The sequence below is a fragment of the Mercenaria mercenaria genome, chromosome 2 (genome assembly GCF_021730395.1).
Source record: "Mercenaria mercenaria strain notata chromosome 2, MADL_Memer_1, whole genome shotgun sequence".
NCBI lineage: Eukaryota > Metazoa > Mollusca > Bivalvia > Venerida > Veneridae > Mercenaria > Mercenaria mercenaria.
In genome coordinates, this window is record NC_069362.1 from 58292667 (window position 1) to 58316859 (window position 24193).

At 33.8% G+C, this 24193-nt stretch overlaps 1 protein-coding gene across 2 annotated transcripts in view; it reads right to left on the reverse strand.

Annotated features, from left to right (window-relative positions):
* Positions 1 to 1148: 1148 nt before the first annotated feature.
* LOC123564034 (rhomboid-related protein 3-like) overlaps positions 1149 to 24193 on the reverse strand; it is a 54964-nt gene continuing 31919 nt past the window's right edge. For both annotated transcript variants that reach the window (XM_045357286.2, XM_045357287.2), the window contains exons 4-9: positions 9653 to 9904; positions 8028 to 8170; positions 7142 to 7254; positions 3318 to 3418; positions 2343 to 2397; positions 1149 to 2071 (exon numbers count right to left, since the gene is read on the reverse strand). In XM_045357286.2, the coding sequence (XP_045213221.2) occupies positions 1836 to 2071; positions 2343 to 2397; positions 3318 to 3418; positions 7142 to 7254; positions 8028 to 8170; positions 9653 to 9904 (900 nt within the window). In that variant the 3' untranslated portion in view covers positions 1149 to 1835. The remainder of the gene's footprint in view (positions 2072 to 2342; positions 2398 to 3317; positions 3419 to 7141; positions 7255 to 8027; positions 8171 to 9652; positions 9905 to 24193) is intronic.

Here is a 24193-nt window from a genome sequence, read left to right on the forward strand (position 1 = left end):
CTATGACCTTGGTTATGATAGCGGTGTGATAAATGTAACAAGAAAATGCTACCTCATTTGAATATTTATTTATTTATTTATTTATTTGGGTTTTAGGCGCACCAACACAGTATAGGTTATGTGGCGCCAAACAGGACTACAAATTTTGGTTTCACATCTCATTTACATCGAAATAAAAACATGAGGTATGGAATCAAAATTTGCATACCTGCTGGAATCACAGAGTTACAGCAAAACCAAATGTTAAGACCCTATTAGTCGCCTCTTACGATCATGCAAGGGTAAGGCAGTGGTTCCAATTCTTTTCATACATAGATCGTCCCAGAACCACATGGGGCACCTCATTTGAAACCTATCAATTATATATTGGAGAAAAAAGTAGCAAAGGACTTAATTGTAAAACAAATAATACATAGAAAATATAAATTAGGACTTGTGCACAAGTCGTTGGAAACTGTTAACTCAAGATTTGGATTTATGTTGTCGCAGTTATTTAAGACGGTTTAGGTTCTAGTGTCAGAAAAGATCAAAGGAAATTAGGAAATAAGATTACAGTCACAGTAGGCAAATGTAGATTTGCAAAATTGATTATTTTAGCGGTATAGCGCGCATCTTTATTGTAATGTCCCTTGATCTTCCACAGAAAGAGGATTATAATTCAAACATAAATATTGTTTCCAATGCGTGGTTGTCTGTACAATAGTGTTAAATCTGAAAGCATTAAGTAACTAGAGCTATCACTGAAAGTGATGAATGTATCCCCTTGCACATTCTGACACAGTACATTACAATTTGATGCACACAAGATTGCATAATTATGTGGACAGTATGTATAAAGACTCCATGTATATAGTATAGTAACAAAAAATAAAGTTCCGTAACTGTGCAGGAATCTTTTTTCTGAAAGAACCTAACATGCATCATGTACAACTAGGGTTACAACTGATCACTTCTTTAAAGTTTCATTAAATTGTGTGCATGGGTTCAGGAGATTAGGCGCGCACAAGATTGCTCTATGTATATAGTATAGTAACAAAAAAAACAAAGTCCCGTAACTCTGCAAATATATTTCTGAAAGAACCCATGCACCATGCACAATTACTGATGTTACTGATTACTTGTGTGAAGTAAAGCACAACAGTACAATATTAAATAATAACAACTTTATTCAATTTCAAAATGGCGAAAAATTCATTCTGTTGAATTAGTCCCTGGCAAATACAGTTTCACAAAACAGTTATTTCAGAGGGAATAACTCAAAATTCTATGACCAAAACACTGAAAAAAAGTCATTCTTGTCATTTGGATACGAAGAGCTGAGCAAGTTATGACGTGTAAATATATAGCAACTCTTTATATGTTCTCAAGACATAACAGTAAGATAACTGTCCTGTGCCACTCCTTTCTCATATTTGTCACGTTTGAATATAGAATTTCTGTTTGATTAATGAAACAAAGTTTGATTAAAAGTATTAAAATATAAATGAGAACATACTATCACTTATTTAAGTATATAAAGAAACGTTTTATACGTACATCAAATTATGATTACCAAAGCGAATTAGTACGGCCGTACCGTAAACAAAAACAATACAACGACAAACACTTGCAGAGAATAAATGTTGGCAATATACCCACATGAGGCTTTTTGAATCCATTTGTAAATAAACAATTTACGCAATGAATCCCGGATCAGGATTTTGATAAAGAATACTTCAGTGACATTAATACTTGCCAGTGATTACAGTTATGGAATGAACTGAATTCTGTTTGAAACATATCATATCAAAGTACCTTTAGGTAAATGAGCAAACTATTCGGCTGCAAAATGAGTTTCAATAATAGAAAATATTCCAAAATATTGCAAACACTATATAGCCAAGGTATGCTGCTAGAGCTATCCACCATAGGTAATGTTCGTGAAGCTTTTGTTCAAAGTTTTTTAACACAACCAGTCCGATGGTAAGGCCAGCAAGTGCCCCCATAATATGAGCAGTGTATCCGACAGGGGGAGCACCAGTAGATTTTCTTGTGTATCTATCCCATACTGCGAACCCCACATCGGCACTTGCTGAAATATGTAAGATTTTTATATTAGTAATATTACTTAAGCCACATCTGCCGACTCAGTCTTGTACAAAACTGACAGAGTGTACAGAAAGACATGTTCCTATATATATATTGTCAGCAAACTACATGGCCATTAGCCTTTTCTAGATGTATGCTGATAACTATATTTCCATTGCTATGAACAAAGTAAGCAAAGCGGTTTTAAAAAGATCAGTCCGAGTTTTACATGAACTGGATGGTTTTCTTGTTGAAATGATCGTATTAGTCCTTACCTATCATAAAAATTGCTGCCAGTTTAAGAATACCTAATTCCATGTTGGTGTAATTCTGAAATAAAAAGCGTAAAGATTGATTACGTCAGACATACACATAGTTATAACAACGTTTATGGTATTTAGGATATGATAACATCTGATATCGTGTTGTGAACTTGTGACTGCTTATATCATTGACTTACATTTCAAAGAACGCAGTTCCCGTTAAACGAAACCATACGTAAGTGTTTGTAAAGATGTGTACATGTAGAATATGTACACACGAATACATGGGCATATCAAAACAAGTTTGCAACGATGACAACAGCAAACGCATAAAGGAACACAGTAGAGCATTAAAACATTCAAACAGTCTGTGGCAAAAACACCACAAGGCACTTTATACTTGTTACTTGTATACAGACCTTTCCTCTTAGTCTGCACGATATTCCAATGTTACAGGATAATTTAAAGTTGTCCTTGCCATGAGAATCCCATGTTATTGTTACAAGAGACATAATTATTACACCACTACAATCTCCCATTGGAATATATAAAATGATTACCTAAAGAACTTTATTCACATTCTTTATGCCATTTGTGAGTTGGAACATCACGAGCGGGTATTGTCATTTATGTCAAGCAAAATTCTGCATCGATGTAAAATAAACAAGAATGATGCAGTATATCGCTTTCTTTATGCTTTCTTTATCCTTTCTTATGTTTACTTCTGCACGGTTATATATTCATACAAAATTGCTATTTGTTCTAAAATTGATTTGAAAATAAAAAAAAAAACGTAAACTTTTGGTCATGGAAGTCTTACATGAACCTTGTGCAGGACTAGACTTAACCTACAGTGGCTTCAGTGCGAACATAATAAGTTGCTTTAATATTTGGTTACGACTGATATCAGCAGCACTTCTATCACGGTTCAGAATTTATTTCTTCCAAAATGCATGATATAAATTTAGATAGATATATATAACTTACTAGGACGACATTTGCTAGATGCCCGGCCAGTAAAGCATAAACTCCACCAGAAGCTCCGACGAGTACAGCATTCATATCAAATATTGAAGTGCCAAGTGACCCTGCAAAATTTTTAGTTTGATTAGGAAAAACACATGTCATTTCCATGTTATTACTTCAGCAGAATCTCGAGGGATTAGTTGAAATGATCAAATAACAGGAGAAAGACAAGTGTTGGTGCTATTCTGACCTGAAGTTAGCGATCTCAAACAATCGGCTTGAAGGCTCTATTATGCAATGTTTGCGCATTACCTTGATTTATATATTGTTTAAAAATAATTATTACATATTTGTACATGTGATGGGCAAAATTGGTGATTAATACAGAACTTTTCCATTTTGACAATTCAGTAGTGTCTGCAGACACAGTGAGCCACCATTTGCTCGGACATCGCTGGCTCGAGTACCAGAGCTGACAGGAGCAATGCTGTGGTTCCCGGCCGTTTGCCATACATTTTCTATGTTTTGATAGCTTGAGACACTGGATAACTCGTATATGCTTCTCAAATGGTCATAAGGATAAAATCTCTAAGAAATTCCTTTGGAAGCATAGAACGTAATCGAAAACAAAATTTTCTGATAACATTTTCAAGACATGCATGGAACAATTAATAAAACGACTTGAAGTGTTATGTAACTGTCAAGTATGAATACTACATTGTTAGCTCTTTTTTCCTCGGCTGTATCGGTAACTGATCAGTTGCAAGTTGTTCAAGATATGTTTTGTTTTGGGTTTAACGCCGTTTTTCCACAGGCAGTTAACCTAACTAGTGTTACTGAATTCTGTACCAGTATTAATCTGTGCTTCGCAAGTTATTGGTGATACATGTACTCCACTAGAATGAGAGGTTGAGGAAGAAAGGACATCTGACACAATGTGTTCTAACAACTCGGCACGGAGAACATACGCTTCGACCGGGGACTGAACTCACGACCTCGCGATCCATAGATATGCGCTCTTATCTCCCTATTGAGCTCAGCGGGCGGGCTCTAAAATACATATTCCGATTTGTAGACGAAAATGTTTACAACAGTGAACACACCAACAGTTTAAGCTTCTGACATGTTCCTCTCGTTCTAAACTTGGTGTACTTTGTATAAAAGCATCAATATGAAGTGCTGTTATATACTATCAAGACAGAAATATGCATTGGCGACATATTTAGAAATTCAAAAATTTGCAAACTGTTTTGTGTGTTTTGTACTGAGTACCATTAATCCAATAAATGACAATAATTTACTCATTTCTCACGAATTCCATCATTCCTTCACGTGCGTGTACGAAGAACTGAGCTTCCGGTTCAGAAGCAGCTACTGACAGTTTTATTGGAATTCTTCAATAAATGATCCCGGATGCAAAGGAAATGGATGGGTCACGTGACCCAAACAATAACCTTTAAGGCCTTCCTTAACAGACATACTTTCTCTTTGCTTTTATTTGAAATATTTAAGTCAGTCATCCTTTGATTTTATAAGTCTATTGTTTTTACCAGAGCAATCTAAAATAAATAACCATGGAAATATTGTATGTAAATAATGTTGTGTCATTTACACAAAAATAATGTTTACCCAAACAAATCTTTCCTGAATCAAATATCAATCAAAGGCCTGAAGGGCCTGAGTCGGCTAATGATTGATGTACTGACAGTATAGTCTACCAGTTTCAGTTTGTTTTTAGTTTTTTCCCCAATTAAAGAGAGATTTTGTTACAATAAATGAAATGAACATTCGGTCGATGCCTAGTAAAACTTTGATTGACATTATACAAGTATTTAAACCTAATATATTTCTCTAAAATTGAAGAGTGGTTCGCAGAAAAAAAAATGTTGAAAGTACAAACTACAATTTGACAGCTGACACTAAGATAATGCCCATGACTATATATATTTTTCCAGTAAACATTTGCCTCCAGCATTGCCAAAAGAGGCAATTATTGGCTGGTATATATTCGCACATGATAAAATTTGAATATGACAATTTATATATTAAAATTTTACAGCGCGGATTGCCACATACAATTTGTAACGGATGGACGAAAGAACTGATATTTTACAGATATTATAATGGGCCTGGTGGTACCCTTGTCATATGTTATAAGTATTATAAAAAAAAGTTGTTTCGTTTCGTCAAAGCAGCCAAACATAGACGATCTACTTTCGATTTCAGAAACTACAAGAAAATACAATTTAATGTTTCGCCGATTTGTTTATTTCTCGAAAAATAAGAAATAAAATCATTTTTAATATCAGTAGTAACTAAACAAACCAGTAAGAGCTTCTTCTTCCGATAATTTATCCGTTTACTGACTGCAAAATTCAACCCACGCAAAGTCGTAGAAGCGTTGTTATAAACAGAATTAACGTACTGCACATATCTTATTCGGGTCATTTAAAATGAAGCTGTCATAATTTAATTTCATCGATGTGGTAAACTCTTTGATAAGAGACATTCCAATGCTTTCAGAGGTACCCACTCAATAAAATACTAGCAGTATGTTCTGGAACTATATTTTGTCTTTCGCTGGATGTTACGCAAGCTTGGTAAGCCTGCGCAGTTCATAAAATGCACAGCGCAATAAATTTGTTTTTTGCGCAATGATTTTAAAGATTATTTTTTGAAACGGACAGGGTAACAAATGGATAATTTGGCTCATAAGTTAATATGCAGTTTTTATTTGAATTTGTGAACATCATATTTGCTATTTTGTGACAAAAGGGCATAAAATTCGTCACCATAATCATATGCGCAAATGTATTACCAAATCCCGCAGAATCGTTATGCGTGTTTATGCTTAATGAGTTACCGCGGAAGAAAATACGTGGCTTTATTCGAGTATTGCACAATTACAAGTCATAAATATGACAGATCACATCGTATATTGGTCATAGCAAGTAGGATTGACATAAATGAACTTCATTCGATCAATGAACTCTTTGAAATTAGAGACAATCTAATGGAACTACATCACTTCGCTGTGTTGTGAGGCCATTTAAGAATGAGAAATCGGGCGATAGCAAGGACTCGTCAAACGCTTGAAAGCGTTTAGCCGACTCAATAAAAAATGTACTGATCTGTAATTCGCGTGTAAGAGTTTATTTCACATATTTAGGAAAATGTTGTTGCCATTAGACTTGTGTAGGTTGTTTTATCAAAAACATGTTTGCTTCCTGTTTTGCTAAAGAGCATTAGTTTCAGACAAAAAGATTTTTTTCTGTTTTTATTGTTTTAATTGTTGTTGCTATCTCGTGATACAAATATTTTGACAAAGCCTTTAAATACAGCTACGCCTATATACTTTAGACATAGGTATTATAGAGATGCGCTATATACTTTAGACATTCGACATGAAGACACAAAAGTACGAACAACTGCTGATTTGCCGTGCATTTTAGTCCTCTTATGTTGGTGCGAAGACAAATGGATATGAAACATTAAAGGCGAAATAACAAAACTTTATTGATGAACAAACGAAATGTTCTGTTGGCAAAATGTCGTATCGACGGGTACAAAACGTCGAGTCATCGCAATTGTCTTGTCGTGTCTTCGATCCGAGAACACGAAAACACGACAAATCAGTAGTTCATCGTCCTTTAGAGTCCTCGTGTTGTCGTCACAATATGTAAATATACGTTATACAGTGAGATACAGTAACATGATCGGAAAACTGAACAACTGCGATCTTAAAATCATATTCTGGAACACACTACTTCCATTGCTTGAATACCGCTGTGTTCTCGTTTAAATAATTATTTCTGTGTATTATCAAAAAATACATATGTTTATACCTGCAAGAACTCCGGCGAAGTAAACAACAGCAATGCGACATGACCCGTGAACCATCTCCAATGGAACACCAACAATAATTTGAATGAGCATGTTGAAAAACAGATGGACCCAACTGAAAAATATCTATACATAATTTACATTGAAAACGCTAGGGAAGCACTATTTCATGGCGCGTGTATGTCACCAAATATAGTTATGTCGACACGATGGCAATGCGTAACCTAGGTTAAACAGTGTTAAAAAGCATGGAAAGTAACACGTCCCTTGGAATAACGTGGTCTTTCATGTAAAATAATAGCTCAAATGTAGTAACAGTCTTTCTCGCTGCCTGTATGGTTGCCAAATATATGCCGACATGACGTCAATATTGAGATGTTTTAACAAAAATGTGCATGGATTTTTCATATTTGAATAAAAATATAACATCAATGTTATACCAACTGTTAATTACATTATTATAAGCAAATATTAATCATAGTTTTATAAACAAATTTTAATCAAATCAAATCAAATAATATGCTTGTATATGAAAAGTAATTCAATCGTGTTTGTAATGCACTGTAAGTCAGCAAATAAGTAAAACAAAACCATTGAAATCTTTACTGTGAGAAAAATTCAAATGTTTCAATTCTGCGAGATCGCAATATAAAAGGCAAATGCGATTAATTACCCCCTCTGCGAAAAAAGTAAAATTGTCACAATACCTCTTAACACTTGAATTAAAACGAAAACGCTCTTTACGGGTAAAACTTAGAATATTTTGTAAGTAGTCAACTAGAGAGAACATTGGTGGGTATTTCCCCGGTAATCGACAAAACTTACCTAGTCATCGAAAAGACTTACCCGTTCATTAGTTAGACATACCCAGTCATTGACTACACTTACCCAGCATGTATAAACATGTAAAGTACAAATCTCCATATTTCAATCCGCCTGTCAGGTCGGTAAATGAACACGCTAGTTACCGGTAAAGGACCATTGACAGTAACTCTACCACTATCCAAAGAGTGGTACAGAAAACACCCCACCTGTAAAATAAGCAAATGCACAATGGTTATTTGTAGATAACCATTAAAGTAACTCTATCTATGCTCAGGAGTGGTACAGAAAACACCCCACCTGTAAAATAAGTAAGTGTACAATGGTTACTTGTAGATAACCAATAAAGTAACTCTATCTATGTTCGAGAAGTGGTACAGAAAACACCCCACCTGTAAAATAAGCAAATGCACAATGGTTACTTGTAGATAACCATTAAAGTAACTCTATCTATGCCCAGGAGTGGTACAGAAAACACCCCACCTGTAAAATAAGTAAGTGTACAATGGTTACTTGTAGATAACCATTAAAGTAACTCTATCTATGTTCGAGGAGTGGTACAGAAAACACCCCACCTGTAAAATAAGTAAGTGTACAATGGTTACTTGTAGATAACCATTAAAGTAACTCTATCTATTTTCCGCAGGAGTGGTACAGAAAAACCCCACCTGTAAAATAAGTAAGATGTACAATGGTTACTTGTAGATAACCATTAAAGTGACTCTATCTATGTTCGAGGAGCGGTACAGAAAACACCTCACCTGTAAAATAAGTAAGTGTACAATGGTTACTTGTAGAGATGCCAGAGTAGTTCTAGACATCCCATTTGTAATATAAACAAATGCAGGAAGATACCACATTTTTGCTTATTATAAAATGTAACATTTATGAATAAATGTTGCAAAACATGCCATGTAGGATTATGAAATGTGTAATTATATTGTATTACCTTTCTTGAACATGTACTTATTTCAACTCAAATGTACCTCAAAATGTAATAACAGGCACATGCACATGTATACCTTAAAAATATACTTTTAGCAATTAACAGACTTAAACAATAGTACTGATAGGTACAAAACAAACCTTAGCAAATGTGCTAATAGACACTAATACACCACCTCAACAAATGTACTGATTGGCAATAATATACCTCAACAAATGTACTAACAGGCACTAATATATCTCAACAAATATACTGATAGGCACTAATATAACTCAGCAAATGTACTGATAGGGCCTAACATACCCAAATAAATGTTTTGTTTTACAATGTAATGAATCCTACATTTTCGGTCAAATGGCGACTTTTCCAGCTTTTGATGGTGAAGAAAGATCACAGATGCATTATTTCATTGCGGGTCGGCACCTAGGTAGAATTGCCAACCTTCCGTAGGCTACCTTGGTGGCCTTCTATCTTAGAGTTTTAAGCCCCAAACGAGATTTAGAACCAACGACTGTGAGGGGCAAGTGATTCGAAGTCAGCGATCTTAACCACTCAGTCAAGGCGGCCTCTTCAATAAAGGTAATTATAGGTACTAACATACCTCAACAGATGTAACGAAAGGTACTAAAATATATCTCAACAAATGTGATGAAAGGTGTTACTATTATGTTCTGACCTTACCTCAACAAATTAAATGATAGACAATAAAATACCTGAAAGAATATAATTATAGACACTACCATACCTCAACAAAAGTAATGATAGGCACAAACAGTGGTGGAGGACAACATGTGTAGTTATCTGCATAGTACTGTCGGTCAAGGTCGTCTGTCAAATATTCCCGCGCCACACGTTTGACCATGACCTTAAATAGTGTGTTTGGTACAGGTTGCTGCTCTGGGTTGTATGGATATTGATAGTGATCTATGGGAACCAGCGGTACTCGGCCTTCGTTCTCAACAGCCAATCGGAAGCTTGAAGTCCGTCGATTACTCATCTACAAAGCAAATGGATAACGACTACAAAGATGTTGTAGAAGTTTGTGCAGTTCTCAAAAATCTTAATTCCTACAGGACAATAGGCAGGTGCTAAATTCAAACTGACAGCATATTTATGAGCTATATCAGAGTTTCTACTGTAAGAAACTGTGAAACCTGTCATTAATGCAAATACTTCTGAACCATACAAATTAGCCGTGGCTGTACAATATATATACTTTATAAGTCCGCATTCTTTAAGACAATAGAGTTCCGGTTTAGTTTTATTATCTGTGGCGTAACGTTTTAAAGGCATGGGAAAATTACATTGATGTCATGACGTTTAAAATGTGAATAACAATTATAGGTTATTAGATTTGTATCGAGAAATATGCACGAGTTCTGCAGCGGAAATATTGCGCGACTTTAGTAGCACAATATTATTCCACGAAAGAACGCGTGCATATTTCTTGATGCAAATCTAATAATCTTTTTATTACATACGCATTTTAACTTAAAATTAGTGTCATTAGATTTGTCTTTAAGTTTGAGTGAAATTGAAAATACTGTCGTTAAAAAACTTTGATACGCGACGACATACATGAAACTAACGTCACAAATGACGTCACACACCCGATATGAAATTTAAACGTCAATATGGAAAAATATTGACGTTTCCGGTTCCATGAAAGGTTTAGTTTTATTATCTATGGCGTGACGCTGTGTATTTTTCTTAAGAATGTTTGTATTATTTTATCACAGCGCAGCTATAAATTTACGTAGAAAATTAAATCAAAGCCTTGAAATGTCTGATGATTGCGGGTTTTTGGTAGATTTATTTTCTGTTTAAATGCCAGTCGATGAATATGCATGAATGAGAAACAGATACAAATTTAATGTGCCTCATATCTAAGATGAACTCAGCCTGACCTAGCTTGTGATGTAACAATGGGCTGGAATACCTTATCATTGATAGATCTTATATAATCTAAATGGTCAGTGTGAGTGGATACAGGTTGAATAAGAACTGCTTGTTCATTGATAATTCATCCGCATTGTTCATGAATTGGACTATTTTGTGTAGCACATGAACATCCTTTGGATGTGATTCGGAATAAAATAAAGATGCTATGATTGTCAGAAATACACTTTAACTTTGGTAGCGGGATAAAACCACAACCAAAAATGTCTTCAAAAATGTCTTCAAAAATAGCCTGACACAGTTTGGAATATATCAGGCTAGTAGTCGGACAGGTGTCTAATCTTGGATAGAAAGTTCTAAAAGTCTACTCTGATATTTTTCTTTTGACCTTTTATGTCGGATATAAATGAAATTTCCTTGTTATTTTGCTATGTAATCAGGTACCTGCGCACATGCTTCGTTAATATTCCTGTTATATATATCAGCAGTATCATGTCTATGGTTTACAAATAAATCAAAGCGAGTCGGATGATTATTTTGCTTGGTTGCATCTTTCAAATGCTTCTCTTACAAATCTATTTCACTTTAAAAACAGTACCTTTAAGTGCTGGGTTACAGTACAAAATTGGACTCAGTGATGCTTTTTTTTATTTCTGGTCCGTTTAAATGATGGAACTCATTCAATATTCTTGTATAACAGAATTCCGCCGAAGGCAGTGCTGGAGAGGGTGAAAGAGACTGCACTTTTCATTACCTCTCGCGGACAAAGTCAAATTACCTCTCGCGGACAAAGTCAATAAAAGAAGCCTGCTATTATTTTGCTTTGTTGTATTCTATGTTTCAACAGATATAATTAAGTATCATGCCCTTTGCAACGTAAGGATATGATAGCTGTGATGAGACTGTGTGCAGATTTAACCGATTTAATTTCATTGCGGTGCGGTTTTCAAAGGTCATGTTCAACTGACATATACTGTTTAGGATTTTGGTTATAGTGCGCTGCGCTATTCCTATTCGACATTTGTCTTTGTCCATTTATCAAATGTCAGTTTATGAATAACTACTTTATCGAAGAAGCAATAAATAAAACCGAGGCTGTAGACAAACCCGGATTATAAATTTACCAGGTTAAGTGTCAGATCTATATGAAACCCCTTGCGTATTTGCAGACTGAGATTAAATATCGGTTCCCGATAGAAATAAGGTGAAATATGAGCGTCTAGAATGCAAATAACTAGATATGTCAAGATTTAGATTTCCGCAAATATATTGACTTGGTGCTGTTTTCATAACAGCAAAATGTTGATTGGTCTAAGCTAAAACTGATCTTGTCAAAAGGCGCTCAAGTTTATGTGAAAACTAAAATATTTTGATTACAATGAGATTCAACACATAAATGAAGACAAAAGTCTGTAAGAGGCTGACATATTATGACATAAATCTAACGGTTTACATTTAGGAGCAAAATGAAGAACAGTAACATTATTACATCTAAAATGATTTAAAGGTATTTTTGCATGTATATATGTCTAGGTGTAGATATTAATGACCAACAAAAACGGCTACGGCAATAGCTTTTGACTTGGTCATATCTCTCAATTAGAAGTATTGGCTGCTTCCATTTCTCAGCTTTCATGGTTATGTCAATTTTGATTCATCATCGGATACCCACGATTGACTACGTTTCATTGCATACGTCAACCGTGGGTTGATTGCTAGATTTTTGTCGCTTTTGTCGTTAAAGATTTTATAAGTTATCACAACAACAGTCTTGTGGTGCCGCCAAAAGCATCTATGTGCTTTAATTCAATGCTATTTTATTTATGGTCCCTTGGAATAATTTTATTATACTATGACAGAATTCCATTAAGGGGACGCATACCTTGAAATTAGAAAAAAGTGGGTGGGGTATGATAAAATTTACCTGCAAAAAAGTACAAGGTTTTGGTACATGAAATGGATACTGTTTCAACTGTTATAAGTACATAAAGGATTGCTCACTAAAATAAAAATGAGAAAACTGAAACAAGAAAGTTATTGTTGAATTACATAAGACTTATTGTGTACATTCAAAGTCAACAATTAAGACTTTTTGGTGCGAAAATAATAGTGCTTCACCTTGTCCAAACATTATCAATGTCCTACAGATTCTAATTTAAAGAAAGAATGTGAAATATGGTCACTGTCTTGCTTTTCATTTCGCATATGTAAGCTAAAACACATTATTTAGTTTGTTTACAAAGTAGTGCATAAGAAAAGATACGGTGGTCAAGGAATGCCACATTCCAAAACTAAAAGAGTATATTCCCCTTAATACATTAAACATTTATCGTTACAGAAGTCTAGTGGCTTACAATAAGGGCCTAGAAATGTTGCCATTATTAATTTTTAACTTGGTATTCATGAACTACAATGCACTTAAATATCAAAACACATTCAACAAACTTTTGAAAATGTATTTTCTTAAAAATCCCTAAAATAAGGTATGAAATTTGGTTGAGAGGTCCAATCAATGTGTATATGTGCAAAAGTAACATTCTAATCTTGTTCACAAAAGTTACTAATACACAGCAGGCATGTCAATGATCAAAACTGGACGAATATACAGTTATCCTCACTTTAATGTCATTTATAATTTGTCCTTGAATTCTCCACCATACTTTTCATAACTCTGTTTGCACGAGTTGCACGAGAATGCTGTCATTCACGTAAAAAAATGGGGTCAAATAAGTTGTAAATGCAATATCATCTAAACGTAATTAATAGATTATGCAGTTCAAGATAAACTTTATCTCATAACGTAACGAACATGTATAATGTTGTAACAACAACTTTATTTACACTGATTTAAGTAGCAGTCGGTTTATAAGTGACTTTACTGATTCATTTTATGTTTTGTTATTGTTGTCAAAAAGTATAACGGAAGTGCCTCACAACTGAAGCGGAAACCAGTTTGATGCGCAAAGTAGTCCAATGTAAGTAATATTTTTTGACAAATGTCCACAGAAATTAATAATTTTCTAATATTAAAGACGAATATCTGAATAGGATTCATTATTTGATAAGAAATTATAATCATCGACATGTTTTTTTTAAAAATCGTACACGTGCTGACACCTAAGTTGTCTCCCGTTGTTTATTAGAGTTACCTTTCGTCCGGCGCAGTAATACATTTGCAGTGAATCGCCGAGAAGTCGTGGGAAAATTAAAAACCATGTAAATAAACTAAAATTAACCATCTTTTCAAGATGAATTTCAAGTGATCGCCAGTATGCATTTAACCCGCCTGACCTGTGTAGCATCTTAGATATCTGTTCTAAGGTATTCATTGTGTAGAATGTCATGTTATGCCCTTGCAATGCTAATCCCACTCTGATTTTTTTTGTTTACATTTTTATCAATGAGAAATATGGCGTCCATCCCGAGCTGAAAAGACGTGGCGTTAAATTTTTACATGTTTAAGCAAACCTGGTGTGTTAGAAAGAAAATCTCATCCCTTCAACATTATTTGGAACACTGTTATTGTAAAAAAACCTGTTCTTTCCTTATACAAAAGCTTAATATTTTGTGTTGAATGTACTTTCACAAAGACCTCTGTTTTCCTATTACATTCATAGTACCACATCCTTATCCACAAAATACTGAATATTACAGGTGTCCATCAGTATTATATCAGTTTAGGAATATGTTTTTTTATTTTCCCACCATCGATTTCTTGAATATGCACCCTTCCGCATTTCTGTATGAACTGTGAATGTAGCAATATGCGTCCCCTTAAAGTCAGTGCTATGAAGCATGTTGCACATTTCAATAGCTCCGATGAAGCGAGTCTGCTGTTATTTTGCATGGTTGTAATCTGTGCTTTTCATAATATCTTCTTATGGACTAAATGCTTTTTAAGCAAGTTGTCAATCGGAAGACTCACTGGCGGGACGACGGCGGCGGCGGGACGACGGTGGGTCGGTACCGTACCATACAAACATTTGTTTAAATATTAAAAACTTAGACCGGAAAGCACCGTGGCGTAGTTTTAACATGCTTTCTAGACACATTTTGCTTGTTTAATTTAAAGCTTCAATTAAATCGTTGTCGTTCAGACATTAATAGTAAATAACAAAAAAAAAACATTACATTGAACACATTGCTAAAACAAAACATAACATATTATCATTGCATTCAATTGTTTACGCACATGTGTTTGTGCAGCTTGGTCGATGGTATGTGTCTGACCACGAGGTCAGAACTTTTATGACCATTCTTTTTCTTAGTCTTACAACCAGACGTTGTCCTATTTACCCGACATAAAAGTGCATATACATTAATCATACATATAATTCTAAGTCAGTAAGAAAGACCTGTTATGCATGGCTTGTTGCACCAAATGCAACCCATACTAACCAGTATATTCATGAGAATCACTAAAAAAGCAGGCGTATGAGGATATCTTGAAAGAACAAGTTTTGTGATTGGTCCCAATACCTGCAATAAATCATAAAGCGACATGTGAAATGGTTGTACTAGACAAACCCTATGAATTGAAAGCAACGGAGCTGATCGATCGTAGGAGCCGGACGAATATTTTGAAATACTAATTAGCCATCTGGGAGAAAAAAAAGAGTTCAACTATTCAAAAACTGCAATTGCCATAGGATTGGTAAATATAAATTTGATACTTAGAATTTGAGATTCAAATGGGAAAAAAACATACATACAGTATAGATTATTTAAATGTATTTTATGTACAGAAAAATATGTAAACTCTGCCGTTCCTTGTTGTTTTAAAGGTGCTACGGGGAAAAAACCTTCTCCTAGATATATAGGTTAGGACCATTTTCATTGTGATAACTGTGCGAAAATAATTCTTGTCGTTATAAACACATATAGGAGATCAATTGCACAATGCTGCCAAAGATAAAAGTGAAACGTTTACACAAATGAATGATTCAGAAAAAAGGTAAGGAGTTTTATGACTGTGGCCAAAATTGAGCAACTGAACAAATTCCAACAAGGAGACACTTTATCAAAATATTTAATTGCATCCTACAATATTCTTCAGTGACAAAATCCAAACATGTACAGCCTTTCTATGCCTCGAACCAAATTCCCAAATTAACTCCGGGAATTGATATATTGGTCAAAATATCCAACAATAGTCGAAAAACAAGAAAGAAACTTTCAATAAAAAAGGCCAATAAACGGCTGGTATATGCCGTCTGGCCATAATAGCACACCTAGTTTCATAATGGCTCTCGGGTCAAAGCTCTCGAGCAATTATGACGCTAGGTGTGCCATTATGACAAAAAGGCATAACCAAGCCGTTTATTAACCTCTTAATACAGAAAATAAAGGACTGTTTATTTTTCAGTCGCGCCAGCACAGTTATAGGTCATATGTTGACAATGTCTGCTTTATATATGGTGGATGGAAATCTATTTGTACGGTTAATTATTCACCAAACTGTCACGGGCGAAATATGAAATTGTTCGTTCTGATTATGAATTATGTACGCGTGTTTCTAACTGTTATTCCATTCTAAAGTTTTTAATATTTTATTACAAGTTTAACTTCAGTTATTGTAGTATTTCTGTTTTCTGTCCAAAGCTTTTATTGGTGGCCGCTAAAGTACGTTCCGTTGCTTTAGCAAAATGTCATAAATTTTCGTTAACCACAGATTATAAAATTATAAGAGTTTTTTTCCAATCATTTGCGCGTTTTAAACCGTAAATAACAGGAATTTTTGTGTGTGTTTTGTTGTTGTTGTTTTGTTTCTATTTATTTCAAATCTGTCAAAATTAATAGTATACTCGTACATATACGAGCGGTGTTAACCTCGCAATTGAACAATGCGAAATTTAATTCTTTTAGATGAATGCACAAGGATTTCTAAAGGTGTGCATTGTGTTGTTTCTTCTTTACAATATGTCAAGATACATGTGCATTCTTATTTTAAAATGTCTAGGTTGTAGTCGCTAAAATAGTTGACAAGTTAGAGAGTGTCGTGCTTGAGCATTTGAAGACTAACCATTCATATAGCAGTATGAATAAGTGGTAAATGAGCATGGATATAACATTTATGTAAACTGTTAACCATACACATTTCAACATGTGAAATAAAGATAATTTTAGTGGTATTCAGGAAATATTCCGAAAGCGATCTACTGCGTATGTCATACAAGAATGGAGTTTATTCTGAAAGCTTTTAATCGTGTTTTTTTCTTCTTTTTCTTACTATAAAAGGGTGGAGGGGGAGGGGGAGTTAAAGGGTTAAAAGAAATGTAGGTTGTATAGGAAATTTGGAGAAATTGTTTTAGAATACTGGTAATGAAGCTATGTTCTACTAGGTGGAACCTATGAGCATAGTCGGTTGAAAAGATGACAATAATCCGGAGAAACTGAATACCGTTAAGCGTTATTCCTTTCCTGCACTCCTTGCATGTATGATTTATTTACTGTTTTATGTTCTATGCAAGTCGAATAGTTAACAAATGAACTAAAACAAACTTTAATTTCCACGTTATATATGGAAAAAAACGTTTACACTCTTTTTTGTTTTTGGACAATTTGTAAACAAAAATGTGCTTAGTCTAATTCAAAAATAATTGACCTAATGTTTGATGTCCAATCTAGTCATACATCTAAACAGCCATCGGGGTAATCTCAAAAGAAAGATTTTCTAAGGGATATGTCCAAAAGTGTTTTACGCATCCCAAATAACCTATGGTATATCAATGGGGAATTTTGAAGAATTGAATATAACAGAACGTACCGTAAAGAGGACTCTAAATGACTTAAAACTGATCTTGAAGACAAATTGAGGAAACTAGACCAATAAACCCTTAACAGAAATTCGTCAGTTTAAGAATGATTTATTACTTTAATGGACCTCAGACAGAATATTTGTTATAATGAATTACAGATCATTAATCATCATGTTATATTAATCAGGAATATGCATACCATTGTAAGCAAAATCTGACGTGAAGTTCAAGGGAAAATCATTAGCATCTGTTTCAAACTGAGTAAACTGTACTGTTGTCCGAAAACACACATGATTGATTAATTTCACTTTTATTTTAACTGCATAAACGAAACACCATTTTTCTAGGACCAAAATATTTTTTGGAATACGGTGGTACATGTCTAAGGCCCAGGTTTCGGAAAAAACTGTAACAACCATTTTTAACATTTTATATTACTCGTAAAAGTACGTCAAAAGTTTCCATTTAATTTAGCAAAGTATGTTTTCAAACATGATGTGATTCTACATATATCCCGATGTTTTATGAAAATGCTTTTGTAAAAATGAAACTAGTTACAAGCTAAGCCTGTTGTTAAAAATGTGATACTAAATTTTACAAACAGCATAATCTTTTTATTCAAATTAATTTTTATTTCTGTTAACACTTTATTGAGCAACACCAAGATTTATCATATCAATCTATCAAATGTTACATGTGTGTTCAGAAAGCAAATACACATTACTTAGTTACATTTACCAAAATAATACTCACAAAATGTTCTAGTTATCCCTGAGTAATTTTCAAACTTCTGTACACTTTCTAAACCTATATGGATCATTAATCGTGAGTTAGTGCTCAAAATAAATCAAGATTAGAAGTTAAATAGGACCCGTTTTCTAATGAATACAATAATTTGTGTAATATTGATAAATCTTTAATTAATCAACAGCCCGAATATAGAAATCATTATAAATAATTTGATATACACGTAAATAGTACAATTGGAAATGTATGAAAATTTAATCAACGAGTGAATAGAGCCTTTGTATCTCTTTTTGTTTTCCATATTCATTTAATCGACGTCATGGCGAGTGTAAAAAAATTACCGTTGGAATAGGAAAAGTCAGTTTTCCCTCGAGTATTTAATAGTAAATTCATTATTCATCGAAAAGATATCATATAGTCATATTCCATTCTCTGAATTGTATATCTTGCACATGCCGTCTTTTTAGACCAATAAATTATCTCATTTGTGGCCAAATAATTATCTCATTGTGTAAAAACTAAATTATCTCATCACGTATGAATGGTGAAGCATATATTTGACCATGAGTTTGATTCATTCAAAGAAATGATTTACAGTGTGTAAAAATATTCAATTTGACGAAGCAACGTTGCACATAGACATCAATTCTTAATCACCATTAGAATACAATATGCAGATACTTCTTCATCAAAAATAGTAAAGGAAAAACAAAACAACAACGCTAAATGATAAATAAAGTAGGTGAAAAGGGTAAAAGAAATATAGACGCGATACTAAATATTCGTCAAAATTTTGTGAAAGCCGTATATTATGCTACTGTTCAACATAACCGATTTTGAACGGTATCCACATTCGTTTCAAAGACAAGGAAAAAGCACTTGTCGACAGTCATGAAGTAAATAAACAAATTAGTCAAAACAATTACAATTATACCCGTTTGTGATAGGACTCTTGGTTCAGTAAGTGTCTTTCTTGTGTTTTTCATAGTTCTAGTCTGATTCAAATTCAAATTCAACTTTCAGTAACTTGTACAAAACCATCGATAGCGAACAAGAGTTGCGTGTGTTACAAACTTTATCGCACAGAAAGCAAGGCAAAATAATTTCCACGGCACTATAAAGCTTTGAGTCTTTTTCGTTGACTCCTATCGTGATACCGGCCCGTAGGATAAATGACTGGCAGAATAAAACAAAAGTAAAGCAAACACAGAACGTGATAAACGCCACAAGATAATACCACTTTGTCAGAGGAAGTTCCATATATCTCTAAGTCCATGAGTACATGGCTCTGACACGAAAAGTATCTCACGTACATCTCTATTTCACGGAAGTTTTATTGGGATCCCGTCAGAAGTATGCAGGTACGTAATGACACAAACTCCTATGGGCAAATAATTCCAGTGTGCACATTTTGTCGAAGTCAGAGAGCCCTTGGTCAAGTACGATTATTACTTCTTTGTGGTTTCATAGGAATCCTGTTTAACTTTTTGGAACCGACAGGTGGACAGATGGCGCAACGTAACTTCGATATACCTCCTTCAAACTCAAGAGTCTCCTTGGGGGATGGTGGTTTATGTTTTCCATTTTTTTTCTGACAATATGAAATCTTGAATAATTGCTAATGTTTTGTATTGAAAGATATACAAGCATTCGAAGTAAAAGTTCGTTTCTTGCAAAAGAGAAAACGAGAGTCATTTAACTTGCGAGCGTAGAGCTATTATTTAATAGAAATTCTCTAGTGCATTTCTTTGAATCTTAACAGTATGAGTTATTCATCAGGAAAATATTTTTTTTATAAATTTCATTTTTGTATTTACAGCTAACACAGTTTAGAGTAACAAAGAAGTACACAATTGAAAATTTGTTTGTTTGTATGTCACATCCGTTTTCACCCAGTACTATCAGAAAATTATATATTTACAGTAACCTTAAGGTTAATTCATTAAACTACTTAAGAAAAGAATTCGAACAAATCCAGATATAGCCTAGCTGGCAACGATTATTGGAATGGGTGAATGGGTTTCCTCTTCGGTCTGCTTCCAATAATTTTTAAATATTGTATTACACAGTTTTTGTCATATGTGTAACTTGTTAGATTTAAAAGCTTAAAAAGTATCTTCATACTGATTTGAAAATTAAAGCGTCTTTCTGGTACTTGATAAAAGGTTACTCCGGGAACATTGCTGTGAAATTATTTTAAAATCGGTCAGAGGATTCTGAGAAAAAATGTTTTATTTTTTCTTCCTTTTGGTTGTCATGGTAACCAGAACTGTGCATAGATGGCCTATATTGAAAGAATCTAAAAGGGTGCCACCAAAGGAAAATACCAGTAAAGTTTGGTTGAAATAGAGTATCCAACAATACCAAAAGCTCACCATGAGCACTGCATGCTCAGTTAAGCTAAAATCATGATTATTATGCCGATTACTCTGGACTCGAACTATTCTTTTCTAAATTTGCTTTTTTCCAGAAACATGAATATGAATTATAGAACAATTAAAGGAAATTCAATATCCTGATGTCTTTGCGCCTGGACTTGTTGATAAATACATTGCCTTGCAGAGCGGCATTTACTGTCTTTCTCAAATGAAGGGTTTCATCTTATTCGAGGTTTTCAGAGCATATTGTTAGAAAATAGAATCGCATTGACAAATTGATCGCAGGTTCATTTCATCTCGGATATATGTCAACTCATGCCTTCAGCTGAGTGAAAAATGCACTGGCATAAGATTTTATGATGAAAAAAATTAAAAGTGAATTCTTATATGAATCCTCGGCCCATAGTTTGTGCTATAAGACTGGTCTACATTCAACAAACGTGAACCGGGTCAATGAGTAAATAAAAAAAAGTGAATTAAACTACGAAAATTAATATCTGATGCCATTATTGAATGACCTGCCGGTCAAAAGTTAAAACTATTGGCCATTGGTCGTTCGGTCCTTGGACCTTGTTTTTTCCTACTTTTTACTGTCCGCCCATTCAGTAACTATGTAAAATGAACAGAACTCAGTCAAGGGGTTTCAGACACAATAATTCAGATACTTTTAGTAGGCCATAAACGTGCCCCTATTTGCACTGCCTTACTTCGCGTTCGTTTTGTATTTGTTGAAGATTAATAGACCTCTAACAGTTAAACAATATGTCTAAGACTTTTCTGTAAATTAGGTAGGTTAGGAAATCTACATGGTTTTGCAGAAAAATACCTAATCAAACAAGGCCGATTTTTTCACCAGCTATTTCAAAGGAAATAAATGAATGATTTTAATTTTTAACTGAAGTCTATCTTTAGGCTTTTTTAATTCATGTAACTTGAAATTATCTAGTTTTTTAATTGATTGGACAATAACCAATTTCGATCTTTTCAAAATATATGCGAAAAACGTAGAAGAAATGCATACAGCAACTTCATAAAATAAACCCTTTTAAGGTGGCAGTCTTTAGTTTTATTTCTGTGAAGTATATAAAACTATATTGCTGCTTGCTTTTTTAAATAAAAAGAGGTTAAGATAAATATTGAAAATATATAAACGTCCATATTTGTTTTTAATGCAGCAGCATCATTTGATTCCCAACAATATGTTATAATCAATGCTATTTTCGTATATATATATATTTTTTAGAAAATACAATTTTCTTTAAATACAGTTATTTGTATTAACATACTCATTCCAATTGAGAGACCAATTTATTTTTCACTTTACGACCTAACAGTAACAGTTTCCTAAATATAAATTGGTATAGATCCATTTCAGTCGATCTTTTACAGCAATGAAACAGCATTTCTGCAAATCTCACTGAGAATCCCCAATACTGCTAACATTTTCTCTCTCATGTCAGTTCTCATTAGGTATCTATTTATCCCTTCAATAAGTAAACAATGGTTAGAAAATCATATGTGGTTCTTAACTCTGTGCGTTGTATTTATACAAAAATAAATCATGATGTCTTTCAATTACCGCATGCATGAAATGGTTCGGGAGAGTAATGTTTTCTCAGAGCCTGCATCTAAGTTCGGTATTAAACTTAAATGCTGACTATTGAGACTGTGGTATTTTATTTAACACAGTGAAAGCAAACTTGACATATAACAATATTTCATTACACATTCACGTGAGCATGTGCTTTTACGCACATTCACTAACGCATGTACGATTCTACAGAATAAAAGGTGTCCGACATGCCAGACGGGTTCATATATCAAGTTGCTGAAATCCGTTCAGGAATGTATGGTAGAACATGTATTCAAATTTTAATCTATTCATTTTCTTTCTGAAGATCATGATCAATTTTCATTTCATTCCGGGTTGCAATGAATTTTAATTTCTCTTTATTTGAAAATATCTTGATTGATATCTTAATGGTTTTGCAAATATTAACATAAATGCAGACAGAGGAAAATACTTCATTATGAATTGTTTTCACTTTTTACATGTGCACAGAACGACAAAGATAGGATTTAAAATGTGTTAGTCTTTCTGTAATCATAAACTTAAATGGAATAAATATTTTAAACATAAGCTAGTATATTCTCTTTTATTTATTTTTAGAACATAAATATGGATCCGGTTTAACAGATTAAAACATGTTTCCATGCACAGCAAAACCTATGGTTTCCGTTTATAGCTACAATGTGAAATTATTTGTTGAATGCCTTCCACCATTCTACAAAAATAAGTATCACTTAATTGCACTCATTTTTGTGCAAGAGGAAATGAAATATAAATGCTGACGCTTAAAATTGAAATAACTGATGTTTTTTACAAAACAAGCAGAAAACATAAAAGACAGAAACATTATCATTGCTTTTTACATTTGTAGTTATGGTAACTATCTAGAAAATAATACAAAAAAAATCCTGATCGACTTGGACGTTCACTTGTGACGAGTGTGTTTCACTTGTGTTTCACCTTTTTTCTGCAGTTTTCAATGACTCTTTATTGAGGGAAGAGGTCGCATATATCTTCTTTTTGACAGCCTTCAAGTATGAAAATTACACAGCTGCTGATAAAACAAGTCTAAATGTGCACCCCTTACAGTATCTTCTTGTTCACATTCAAATATCGGATAGTATCAACCAGCCTTGAACATGTTCAATTAGAAGATGTTCAATTATCAATCAGTATAAACCAGCATAGAACACGTCCAATTTATCGGATAGTATCAACCAGCCTTGAACATGTTCAATCAGAAGATGTTCAATTATCAATCAGTATAAACCAGCATAGAACACGTCCAATTTATCGGATAGTATCAACCAGCCTTGAACATGTTCAATTAGTAGATGTTCAATTATCAATCAGTATAAACCAGCATAGAACACGTTCAATTTATCGGTTAGTATCAACTAGCCTTGAACATGTTCAATTAGTAGATGTTCAATTATCAATCAGTATAAACCAGCATAGAACACGTTCAATTTATCGGTTAGTATCAACTAGCCTTGAACATGTTCAATTAGAAGATGTTCAATTATCAGTCAGTATAAACCAGCATAGAACACGTTCAATTTACGTTATTTATCAACTACCTTAAAACATGTTCTAATTGATGTGTTCAATTTACATCAGTCAGTATAAACCACATAGAACACGTCAATTTTATCGGTAAGTATCAACCGCCTTGAACATTTCAATAGAAGAATGTTCAATTATCAATCAGTATAAACCAGCATAGAACACGTTCAATTTATCGGTTAGTATCAACTAGCCTTGAACATGTTCAATTAGAAGATGTTCAATTATCAATCAGTATAAACCAGCATAGAACACGTTCAATTTATCGGTTAGTATCAACTAGCCTTGAACATGTTCAATTATCGGTCAGTACAAAACAGCCTAGGTCACGTTTAAGCATCTGTTATCGGTCCATCCTCAATTGGCCA